The 12,957-nt window shown below is 38.2% G+C and overlaps 1 protein-coding gene across 5 annotated transcripts in view; it reads right to left on the bottom strand.

The window, feature by feature from the left end:
- Positions 1-1,849: 1,849 nt before the first annotated feature.
- csnk1g2b (casein kinase 1, gamma 2b) overlaps positions 1,850-12,957 on the bottom strand; it is a 49,621-nt gene continuing 38,513 nt past the window's right edge. For 2 of the 5 annotated variants that reach the window (XM_041791505.1, XM_041791504.1), the window contains exons 7-12: positions 12,686-12,770; positions 12,444-12,592; positions 10,258-10,341; positions 6,686-6,787; positions 5,366-5,472; positions 1,850-3,520 (exon numbers count right to left, since the gene is read on the bottom strand). In XM_041791505.1, coding sequence (XP_041647439.1) covers positions 3,466-3,520; positions 5,366-5,472; positions 6,686-6,787; positions 10,258-10,341; positions 12,444-12,592; positions 12,686-12,770 — 582 coding nt within the window. In that variant the 3' untranslated portion in view covers positions 1,850-3,465. The remainder of the gene's footprint in view (positions 3,521-5,365; positions 5,473-6,685; positions 6,788-10,257; positions 10,342-12,443; positions 12,593-12,685; positions 12,771-12,957) is intronic. The other 3 variants (XM_041791506.1, XM_041791508.1, XM_041791507.1) reach the window with 3 other exon arrangements.

Raw genomic sequence — 12,957 nt, 5'->3', positions numbered from 1 at the left:
CTTTAGTCTCTTAGCCTCAGCCTTTGTATCACACTATGAGGGGCTAACTGGCTTCTTTTACCTGAAGGCAGGTGTATGAACATGAACTAGTGATGTTGAGCCATGCATACTTGTTGCAAGAGGACTGAGACCTGCTGCCAAAGTTACACAGTGCTGAAAGCAGGCAACCAGGGCACTCTGTGGAAACAGGGTAGACTCCATTCCCTGTTATGAGTTACTGTACTGTTAGATCAAATTTAAAACAACTGTTCTAACATGAAAAAGTTACACATTGTTGGTTGAAGATATCAGATTGGTTGTACTCTTGACGCTTGTAAATTAACAGATTCAGAGCTGACGTCATTATGATTTTTGTTTGCAAGGGAGCTTGTAGCCACTTCCTATTAAACACATCCTGATTGTTTTAACAACCTAGACCAGATGAAGGTCTAACACTGAAACAGTGACAATTTAAACACGGCATGATTTTCACTGTAAGCTTCTCACAGATGAACTGCCCTCCTACTTGAGGTGGAAAGTAACAGATTACATTCATTGAAATTATTGTACTTGGGTAGTTTTTTGTGTTCTTGTACTTCTTGGAGTACATTTTGAAATCAGCGTTTTTACAGTTGCTTCGGCATATTTGTGAGGAACTTTAAAACTTCATTACATTTTAAAAAGCAGCCATTTCTGAGAAAAAAAAAAACAACCTAAAAGTCCAAATGAGGAGGTTATCTGTGAACAAAACTACATGAAAATCAGTGACACATGGCAGAGAACGATTTCACATCACACCCCAAAACAGCTGTTCCATTTCTCTTTACTATAAAGGCGTGCCTGAACCTGAACGGCCTGGTTGGAGACACATATCCTCATGTTGTTTTTGTCAATAAAGATCATATTGTACATTTTCACAGTACTCAGTACTTAAAGCAAACTTTGTATTGAATAGGTTTTGTTTTTAACTTGAGTGTATTTATAGGCCAGTCATTTTACTTACGTTAGTTTTAACCAAAGTAACTGTACTTATACTTGACTATACTGGTCTTGTACTCTTTACACCTCTACCTCAAACAAACCTGTCCTTTCAAATACATGTGCATTGAGGTATTCTTATATTGAGATTTATTTTTTAACCTCCTGAGACCTGGGCTTTTGTTTGGAATGCACTGATAGTTTCTCCCACTTATTTGTGATAAGGTGGACCTGATAAGTACAAATCTTTGCCCTGTCTTTGAGCAGGAAGGTTTTCACTAAAAAAATGTGTCTGCATATGAGGACAACAGACATATTTTACTGCATATTACCAAACAAAATTAGCTCTTTTCCTTTAGAAAGTTATTTGAGAAAGACTCTGTTTTTCACTTAAATTTCTAGAGGTCCTGGAAAATTACCTTTAAATTATTAGGGATTTTTAAACACACAAAAAAAACCCCTAAACATTCCCCAAACATTTCAGTGAAATTTTCTGATAAGCCTAAAGATTTGAATAAATAAATTCCTTAAAAAAAATCAAATTCCCCCAAATTCCCAATAAAATTCACAAATAAATTCCCTCTAAATCCATGGAAGATTTCCAAACAAATTCCCTAAGATTTCATGAAAATTCCCATCTAAATTTCCAATCAAATAGCCCCCCTTTAAAATTACTTAACTTCTACAGAAATTCCAGACAATAACTTAAAAAAATAAAATAGCAGAATTTATCATTTCCATGTTGAAGGAACTGTCAAAATGTAATGTCCTCATATGCACATGCAGTGTCTCAGGAGGTTAAGGGCCGTTTCAGCAGGATACTTTTGTTTGACACCTCCCTAACCCCCAGCAAAACTTTCAGGCATAATAATCAAAAAATAGAAACAGCCGATCTTGTCGCTGATGGTCTTGTTTGGTTTTGTAGATCATATAAAGGTGGTGACATTAAATCAACATGGTTTCATAACTGACAGGAAACTTCTCACAGGAGCTTTAAATTCATGAAGGCTGCATCCAAATAATCCAGAGACAGGACGTCCCTCATGAACAAATACTCCTCACTGAGCTGCACATCTCTCTGTGACCTCCTAAAGAACAAAAAAAAAAACAAACAAACAAACAAAGGTTCGTAGTGATTTGGGTTGTTGTCCATTAGATCTCTTTAAGCTTGAATCATGAAGATTTTTCTCGGTAGCTGACAAAACACACAAACTCCTGATGTGTGGATCGTCCCGGTGCAGGATGAAGGGAACAGATGCAAACTGCTTAGAAGTGAGTAAACACAGCCATTCACAGTTCCAGACACACGCTCAGACATACACAGTAATCCAGTAAGCATTTGGGAGAGATTAGATAAAATGTCATTGCGGGACACTCACTTGAGCTTTAAACATTTTACTTAGAAAGGCACAAACTATGATTTCCTGGTAAATTATTTTTGATGTAAGAAATAAAAATCGAAAGACATATCTTTTTTCATGTAAATCGACAACATTTTCGGCCATAACTCAGATATAAGCGTTGTGAAGGACTCTTCCTAGATCAGTCTTTATTAAGTTGTTTTCTTAATTGTTAATTTCAAACCTAAAGTTTTTTTTCTTCCACTGTAATCATTTTCTCTCTTTTTTTGTTTCCAAAAGTGCAATAACAATAAGAGAATTTGATATCTGTTTCTCTCAATCGTCCACAGTACCTGAGGCCAGTGACTGTGCTACAAAGTCCACGTCGACAGACAAAAAGAAAGCCAGAGTGAGGAAAAGAATCGAACTCCAGAACACTACAACATAAAAATAAGTTTTCAATGAAGGGATTCAACTTTGAAAACTGAGGATTCAATTACAAAAAAAGAAGAAAAATAAAACATAAAAATCCTCCAAATTGGGTTTTATAGATGAAATGCTTCCTGTGTCTCTCGGATTTAACATCAGCATAGTTCACCTTTATCGTCTTCACCTTGATCCCAAAACACACACCATAGGAAGAAAGAAAGAAAAATAAAACAATTTCCTAATGAGGATTTTTTCTTTCACTCGAACCACTTGTGGTTCCCCCTGATCAACAGCTGACTGTTAAACAATATGCAATCTTTATGAAATCTAAATCAATACACAACTGTTTCAAACAGCATCTTTTTTTCATATTCACGCCACGGATTCGAGTTTCATTGTTACAGCTTTTTTTTACTTTGTCTCAAGCCCCCCGTTGTAATGCAGGTACGTTTATATGTCGTCGATAAAGGAATCAAGAGTCTGTTGTGGAGTCAGTAGGACTGCAACATTCCTTTAGCTCGCCAGAAGCCGGGGAGCTCTGAGAACGAGAAAGAGAGAGCGCAAAGGGAGGAGGGGGTACAGAGTGACGGGGGAAATGAGGTGAGAGGGATAAAGAGGTGAGGGGGGAGGGCTGGAGAGAGATAAGGAACAGGGTGGGGTCGGGGTGGGGTCTGTGTAGTTGCTTCCATTTAAAACTTGACAGTGACCACAATGTTTCAAGTTCTCTCCGTTCTCTTCTTCACTTGTGTCTCTGCAGAGCTTTCCGCTTTCTCCTCTTGAAGAAACAACAGCACCTGCAAGAGAAAAAGGACATTACAATCAGGAAAAAATTCATTTAGTATTTATAAATCAAAACAGAGCCTGACATACTGCCTGTGAGGTTTGGGTTTAAACAGCTGGTTTGTGATTTACATAGTTTCCTGTTTAAATTATTTACATTTGTTTCTCTGAATAGAGAGCCACATGAAAAATCATTCAGTACAGTACAGATACAGGATATAATCAGTTGGATGCTGGTATCAGCAGATATGGGCCTAAAAAGTGAACTACTGGTATCGACAGATATGAAAAACTCAGCCAATATTTACAACCAATACTTTATCTATAAAAATCAGCCTGTCTCACCTGTAAATATTCGCTGTACAAATAGGTAAGTGGATTTTTAGGCTGGGCCAGCAGGCCTAAAGTCTTTTTCTTTATTCATCAGCATTCCTCACAAAGTTCTCGTATTTGTACTTTGTCTGGGAAAATGTAGAATCTGTACATCGCTACTGTCAGTACTGACTTCCCAAAGTTTAATGCTGATCAAAAACTGAAGACTTTTTTTTTTTCAATAAACTCAGTATGAAATAATTATGTCTACATCAGCATAAATAGGTGTGATCATTTGATTATAAACATTTAATTACTACTAAAAACCTTACTTTAAATGTAATACATTTCTATTAAACTGATTATTTTACAGTCAGAATAAATGAAAAATAACTCAAGGAAACCCCTTGTAATTTTCTGTTTTTCTTATTTTATTTGTTTATTTTGACAGAGACAATGTACAGCTACTTAGCTGTACCAGAGTTAGCTATTAGCTAATTTACATCTGTCGTCCCTGGGCAGGAGACAGAGACAGAGTCTCTGTTAAAAGCAAACAATCCTTTATAAGATTAACCTTGTTTACTGAGTAATTTTTTCTAAAATGTTTTTAAATTGACATTTTACTTGGTTACTAGGTTCACCTGTATAATTTTGAGCTCTCGCTCAGCCTCACGGCTTAATTGAATTCATAGAGTTTACTCAGCAGCAGTTCATTTAAATGAATAAAAACATATCATCTCATCGTTCAGCTTGAAAAGCTTTAGAAAGGTAACCCTACTTGGAGAAGTGACTACACTGAACTAGTTCTTAAAAGATGGGGGCATACTGGCTCCCCAAACTTTATCCCTGAAGATTTAAATTCTTACATTCTCCAACATGTTGTAATCTGATGATTCCTAATCTTACACAGACCTGTGGATACTAACACACACAAATTTCATACACTATAGATATGATTACTATTTATGACAGCAACAGGGCTGATGTTTTAATTCATTATATATCATAGTGCTGTATATAATCCTGTAAATAGCATCGGTAGATGTGTTACTCTCCCATTTACTTAATTATGTAATAAATATATATTCTCTTTCTTTGTCCTTTTTTTTTTTTAACTTTGTTAATGGATTTTGGATTGAGTGATTCTGCGTGTCGTTATGGATGATTGAGAGGAAAGTCTCTCTATACAATCACACAGAGGGTGGAGCATTGTCTACTTGAAATCAAGGTTGGGAGAATTGTTTGGGAGCACAACTGACAAAGATCCAGAAAGAATGAAACTTTATTTTATATTAAACGGTGATGCAATGGAAGAGCAGTGTGCGGATTTTTCTCCTGTCAAACTTAAGTTTCATGTTTTACGCACCAGCTTCCAAACACCTCCTTTATATCACGCATTAATACAAGCTGAATCAAGGAAGAAAAGCAGGAAGGATTTGTTTGGCTACCTTTTTGAAACTAAATGAGGGCTTTCAAGCTGACGTTTAACCCCAACCCTATAACTTCTATTACTGTTTTTTTTTTACACGTGTACAGTTGTTTCATACTTGGTTTCGTCAGCCACTTCAACCTCGGTGGGAGCGGTAATGGGAGCGTTGGAGTGTCCGGCTGTGGGATCATCAGTGTTTAGCTCGCCATTTGTTGAGCTCATCACCTGTGAGGGCACAGAAGAACACCAGACTGCTCACACACAGACACAGAAACACTTGGAGCAGTCTACTGCAGGGTGGCGATGAACATTCACATTTAAATATGTCACACTGAACATTTCTGCCCTCTCAGTTATGGGGGACAGTTCAACAGGTCACCTGGAATCCCCCTTAAAGGAAATGATCACATTTTTCATGTCTGTTTGAGGTAGCTGGGTGACTCTACGATCACTGCAGCAGCTTTGGTTTACTGCTGTTATTCTGTCCTTTAGCGGAGAATCCAGAATCAGAGATGAGGGACTAAATCCTCAATCTGTGCAAATACACGGTATGATTTGAGGTTTAACTGATGCTTAAATCTACTTTTAGTAGTTTGGTTTTGACACATCAAATAAGAATCTCCCAAAGTGACTATTTTTGGAGCTAAATTCCCACACTGCTTCTGTCCCTTCACAGCAAGTCAGGTCAGCAGCAGTATTTGTAGAAACAACAGGGGGTCCCACTGCAGGAAGACTTCAAAAGACTGAATTTGATTGAACAAAGTTACACTACTGAAGCATTGAATGAGCCTTGGATAACTTTAGAGTCCATTTTTAGCACATATAAAGATGTATCCTCCATCTCATCTATTGGTAGGTCAAAAGTAAAAAAACAAAAAAGTGGATTTGATGGAGAAACTGGCATGAAAAAGTATGTTTGGAGAGACATGAAAAATGTGAACCCATCTTTAAAGCTGCAGTTCAATTAGCCAACACTAGGTGTCACATTTGTGCCACAGTAATAATGGAGGCCCTTTCATTTGTAATGATTAACATATGGCCTTATCATGATGAATTTATGGGAAAAAGATTTTAATTTGTAGTTTTTCATCACTGATTTGGGGTTTGTAGTAAATTAACCTTTTTATTTCATGAGGTTTGTATGAGACTTTGAGTGAAATCTTTCATGGCCCTCCCTGTGGGCAGCTGACAGCAGATGAGGCGAATGAAGCAGTAAGAGCAGACAGAAACAGGCAAAGCTCGGACACACATGGGGATTCAAATGGTCTGATGCAGACACACGCTCACAGAGTCAGGGTCGGGACAGACGACTTTACAAGCAGGCAGAGTGGAGTCAAAGTGAGAGGGGAGGTGTCAGACACGCACAGAAAAAAAACTATATGGCTTCAAGCATTAGCCATGAAAGCAGCAGCAGTAGCAGTAGCATTAGCAGCAGTACCTGAACAGAGCCCCCCAGCCGCTCAGCTGTGAGGTGCGACCCCAGAGTCTCCTTATTGGTCACTGGAGTAGGCTGAGACTCACTTCCTTTGGGCTCAGGTGACTTGACGCAAAGAGCAAAAAGGGGTTGAGGCAGGTGGTGGTGAAGTGGTTGAGAAGGTGAAAGGGGGTCAGGGGGTGAGGGTGAGGCAATGTGGTGGGAGGTGGGAGGAGGAACAAGGAGGAAAAGGGAGTGAGTGAAAAAAACAAGGAAAAAAAATTATAGAAGACATCTTCCAAGCAGAAGCAGGCTTGTTAAGACAAACTATGTTAATAGAGGAGTAGAGGGAAGCAAAAATCTTTACGCAAAGCACAGATCAACACACTAATAAGGTCATGCAGGAGTAAAAGAAAACAGCCTTGATCACCTCAGCTAGCACTACATTTTCAAAACAATACTTCTGTGGTTTTGGGCAGTAAGCTTGCAAAATTATCTGGAGTAAGATCATTAAACTGTCAATACTCTATAACTTTCTTTGTTATGTGTTTTAAAATGGTAAATATCTTTTATTATTAAGATTGATAGTATTAGAAAGTACCATATCTTAAAAAAGCTTCATCTATTTCATAAGACAGGTGCTTAGGAAGAAAATGAGCCCATTAGAAACTATGGTCCAACTTATGCACTCTCTCTGAATTGCAAACATGTTGACTATGATAAGAATGATTTTTTTTGGAGTCTGTCTGCAATTTTTAGTTGTTAGAAAATATGCCTTACTCAATAATGAGTGCCTGGGACTTCAATCTTTGTTGCTGTGGTATCAATACAGGTTTATGTCACTATTTGACCTCTACATTTGTCATGTCAAGGTTTGAAATTCTGCTACGAGTTGCACCAGCTATGCATAAGTTTAAATGCATCCTTGTTTGAACCAAAGTTCTTACATCTGTAAAATGCAGGCATCTTGGTGGCAGCTCTAAAAGCTGACATAACTCTGAAGATGACAGGGAGCAGAGAGTTTTACTGGCTGTTGGGTGTGCAAAGTTTGTTATCCACGATGAATTACATCCATTAGAAATGTGTGATGACTTTTATAAAACTCATGTTTTTTTTTGTAAGTGGAGATCCCTTCCACCATCCAACAGTGAAGTACCGTTAAATTATCTCACATTAATGTCTATTTCAGCACTCTGTCATTCTAGTTATTTCACACACGCTACAGGTTTAGGGTGTAGGCTTTAGTTATCACCCACTCACATTGTTTTGATATGTTTTGCAAACATTTTTGTCACTTTCAAACAGTTGACTTGTCCTCAATGCCAGAAACAAGAATGAAAGTCAGAGACAAAATCAGCTTGACTACATTTATTCCGATATGGCGCAACATTTTTGCCAATTTGCCCTGTTCCTGTTTTCCTTCATGTCATCCGAATTGAGATGGACAAAGAAAAGGGAGATGATGAAACACCAGGAGTTTCTGACAGGATATTTTCCTGATTTTTTTTCACTTTCCTCACTTAACAGAGCTTGTTTAACCAAACAGAGACAGATATTAACAATATCCATATCTGTGTTGGAAACGTATGGTGCTCTGACTTATGTCAACACAAAGGCAAAAATAGTTGGCCTCATTACTGTCATATGCGTGTCCATTCAAAGCACCACACTTCTGCTCATAGAAAAACTGAAATTCACATGGCAGAGAATCAAATATCTAATGGGAGCAGTGTGGACAGTGAGCGTGCCATGTGGTGTGACACCAGAGGCTTGAATGCTGTTAGGACACAGATTTAAGCAGGACATACACTGTGTGATTTTCAGCCAATCCAGATACAAATTTTGAGTTGCAAGACTCACTTGGAAGTCAAGCAAAGTTGTTTGGTGTGCCTACAGGAAGAAACCATAGCCAACCACAGTTCGACCAGCTGCTCCCTACTGATTGGATAGATTTCTGGCGTGTTTGATATTATGGTTACACGGCTGCACACAGTTACAGTAGAGTCACAACTTCAGGGCATTTCTTCCTTGTAAACTGTCTTTAAAAGGAAAGCCTTTTTGATGTGCCTTTCCCAACTATTTTAAAGGAAACAGACAAGCAGGAAATAGGCCTACCTTCAGACCTCTAGCCAGCAAGAAATATTTGTTATTATTCAGCAGCTAGTTGTCGTTGCAGTTGATGATTTTTGTGTGTAAGAAAGGTGTGGTTTTGCCTGTTTAAGGCTATTTGAAGTGTGAAAACAAGATAATAGATTCAACTTCAACCTCCATATGTGAGACTTTGCAAAGAAAAATCCAGTCACGACTGTTACAGTCCGTCCAAACTTCTCTCGTACAGAGTGACTCAGGCTATGCATAACCCGATGCTTTTATGCCTTGCCGTCTTAAAATTGCACAGTGTACGTCTGGCTTTAGCTTGTTGAGGGACAATACAGTACAAGAAGCAGCTCTATACACACACTGCTTAAAAAGAATGCTTTTCACTGATTGGCCAGAAGAAGTGAAAACTGTATCTGTAATAATATTTTGGTTAGTTTGAATATTACATTCTTCGAGTTAAGATAAACCTTAGGTCTCTGTGGTGCAACCAACCAATGACATAACCTAAATTAGTATTTAAGTAGTTTCAACGGAGGGTTTGGCGTGGACTCTTCATCAAAACTTACATAACTTGTGCATGGCTGGTGCAACAGGCCACTGGTACTGTGGTAATGGCGTTTTTCTTTTTAAAGATGCTGCTCTGAACTATAGAGATGACAGTGCAACTTTTTTTTATACCACCAACAAATACAGCCTGCTATAAAGACAGATAGCGAGGTGTTTTCTTCTGATATAGCTGCATGTTATAACCACGAAGTTCCAGTTTTCAAAGTACTGGGAAATGTACTCAGTGCTGATTGGCTTGCTAAGTTATTACCAAGCTAATCACAATAAAAGAAGGGCAGTAAAGAGAGTCTAGAGTTCACTGTAATCAGTCACAATAAATCCTACGCACCACCTGTATGGCTTTATGGGAACCAATGAGTAAGAACGACTTCATTAAACAGAGTGTTTGGTGTCTATCAGAGGAATTCTTTAGTTGTTTTTAGCTAAAACTCAAAATAAACTTCTATTATTACAAGGCTCGGATAGCATGCCATTCAAAGGAATAAAAACATTAAGAACAAGTCCACACTTTGTCACACACTAAGTATGTCATTGCTGGTATGAACAATGCAATATGCATTTTCAACTCATGCACGCAATGACTGCAGCTTAGAGTGGCAAAGTGTGAAGATTAAATTGAAGTTGCTTTGTCTCACAGCTGGAGCAAGAGGGCCCGCCTCATGATCATACATGTTGCTTTATCTTCTACCAAAGCATTGATGTTGTAAAGTATGACGAGGACCATTTTTTAAGAACAGAAATGAAGGAGTAGTGGAACTGAACAGCCGCCATTTTTTTCCAGGAAGTTGATACACAATAAAAGCAGCCTGGCAAGGAAACCTGACTGACAGGGTTGGCTGGTTGGCTGGCTGCTTGGCTGGTCATTTGGCTGGCAGATGGGTGGGTGGGTGGATGTGATGTTTGTTGTGCTTTAATAGCGATGAACTCACCTGGTTTTTGGTCTGCTGTTGTGCTTTGTCTCTGCTGCTGGGCTGCAGGGGCGTGTCACTTGGGATGGGGCCTATTGGTGTGGGCTGCAGGGACACAATGGAGGAAATGCAGGGTCAAAAGAAAGACAATAAAAAGCAGTAAATCCAAAGTTTTCCTGCTCAAGAGAAAAAAGACACGTTTGAACACTCCTGGGGATTCAAACTTCCAGAGAACATCATGTCTTGCTGTAACATTTACACATCAAAAGTGGAAAAAAAATATCCTATTGCTATTATACTACTGTCTATTTTTTTGTTGGATTGCTATATCTCGTTCAATAACTACAGCAGGATTTTATCTTTGTAGTTATGTGGAACTTAATTTGATCTCTTCAATACACTGAATTAAGGATTACTGTTTATTAGATAAGTGGAGTTATCTGTGTACTACTGAATATTTGGTTTGAGAAAATGCTGACAGAAAAATCCAGTTAGTGAGAAAGGCAGACAAATTAGCACAAGAAAGTAACACACAGCATTTGTAAGTTATAAACTCTAGTTTAACTATCGAGCTATAAGAATTTCTCCAGAAACTGTTCTTTTTATGCTTTGTTTTGTATTTTTGCACTGTCTGTACTTCCTGTTTGTTTGTTCGTTTTTAAAATGACCTTTTGAAGCTGAAAAAGGATATAAATTTAAAATTGTAATAGCAACTTGACAACACAAAGCAGCAGAAAGAAGTAGTAAGAAGTTAACTTGTTTGGTGTTTAGTTACTCCTGAAGAGGCGTATGTCTCTTACTGTGAATAATGCATTCTTAATTTTTTTTCTGCGTTGACATAAACCACAAAACCATCAGTTCAAGAGCATGTGGATGCTTCTTTTCTCATTCATTTTAGTGAAGCCAACATTGTTAATTATGCTTAAATTTTCGCTGTGACATCATGTACAACGCAATTTTGAGTGTCACTAGAATCAAGTACTGCTCACTCTTTCCCTCTAATTCTATTTTAGTAAGGAAAATTCATTCAGTCCATTTTTAGGCAACTACTCTGTCAATTTGTGATCCCAAAACCTGACCCATGACAAACAAAAAAAAATGACCCATGGCACTAGGTTTGGGAAAGGCTGATGTAAAAAAAAAATAATAGTAAAAGACACAATCAGTTAGGATGATTTCTAGGTTGGGGTAGACTGATTATCAGCCTGGCTGGTTACTGATGCAGATATTTGGTATTTAACCAATAATTGGTATCAGCATTTTATTTTTTAAATATTTGGCCAAAAATCAATTAATTCAAGGGTGTGTTACTCTGGCCTCACTGCGAGGTGTATTAGTATTTTCCCCTCTGGTTTTGTTTCCACTCTCCACGGTCTCACCTAATATTCTGCACTCAACACTATCTGACTGGCCTGATGTCACACAACTACCAGCCAATCAACACTTAGGCCTGGGTGGCATGGACACAAGAAGTGTACAGCATCACTTCCTGTTTCCTGCTTCCACTGTGTTGCCCTATCAGCCCTAGAAAACTAATATCAGTGAACTCATATTCTAGATGCCACAACAATAACTTCAGTCTTGTATTTACTATGATTATTGTAATAGTCAGTGTGAACTTAAGAGCCAGAACATCCAACACAGCGCCACCACATGGCTTTTTAACACAAGCAGTATGGTTATGCTCAAGGTTTCTGCCTGTGAAAAAGAGGTATTTCCTTTCCTTGCCAAGTGCTCTCAGGGTGGATTAATATTGAGTCTCCATAAAAATATCAAGTTTTCCTATTTTTCACAGAGCTAAACATTTCTAATTCAACTTATTACAACTAATATAGGACAAAAAAGGGGAGCAATGAGCTGGAACAAATCTAAGCATTGTTGAACAGTTGCAACTTTTGAAGCAGATGGTCTACTCTATATTTTTCCAAAAGAAATGGGAGAGAAACGGAGTAAGAACGGGGTTTACTGTTTAGTTCTTTATTTTCTACTGTATTCACATTGTTATCATTGTCCTGTTTTAAAAGGCCTTTAAATAAAAAGCTGAAAAAATACAACTTTATAATGATGGAAATGTTAAGAAATTTTAGACTTTTTAAAGAGCCAACATAGTTTAAATTTAGCATGTTTGAACTGCTGCTTAGCCCTAAATGGTCCAATCAAAAGATTTTAAAGGAGTGGGTCTAGTGGATTCAGTAAAAGGCACTCACAAGTGATTTGCCGACCCAGTCGTATTCGTAGTCAAAGACGTAGCCGTTCCTGTCAAACAGATCAGTGAAGAGCTTCCTCAAGTAGTCATAATCAGGCTTCTCAAAGAAGTCCAGCCTCCTCACGTAGCGCAGGTAGGTGGCCATCTCTTCTGTAGCCAAAGAAAAGATTTGATTAGATTAAAAGTGTCACTCAGTGAAGCAGAAATTCAATGAACAAAGGGAAACAGATTTGTTCTACTGACCAGGGAAGCTTTCACAAAGCACTTCAATGGGTGTGGCCCGTTTGGTGTCACCGATTTTCTGATACCTCTCCTTCAAAGTGTCCGCCTGCAGGGGAGACAGAAAAGGCGAGTGACTTTAGCGTGAATGAACAGGTGTAACTGGATAATTAAGTCAAAGATGCAAATCCTGCATTAAGTCACTCTGAGCGCTTAAGTCATTATTGAATAAATACTACACTTAGGGCTACAGCTCCGTCTGCCACTTCAGACTTTTAAAAGATCACCAAACCACG

Source organism: Cheilinus undulatus, linkage group 7 (assembly GCF_018320785.1).
Source record: "Cheilinus undulatus linkage group 7, ASM1832078v1, whole genome shotgun sequence".
In the NCBI taxonomy this organism is placed as follows: Eukaryota; Metazoa; Chordata; class Actinopteri; order Labriformes; family Labridae; genus Cheilinus; species Cheilinus undulatus.
This window is presented reverse-complemented; position numbering and strand designations above follow the sequence as displayed.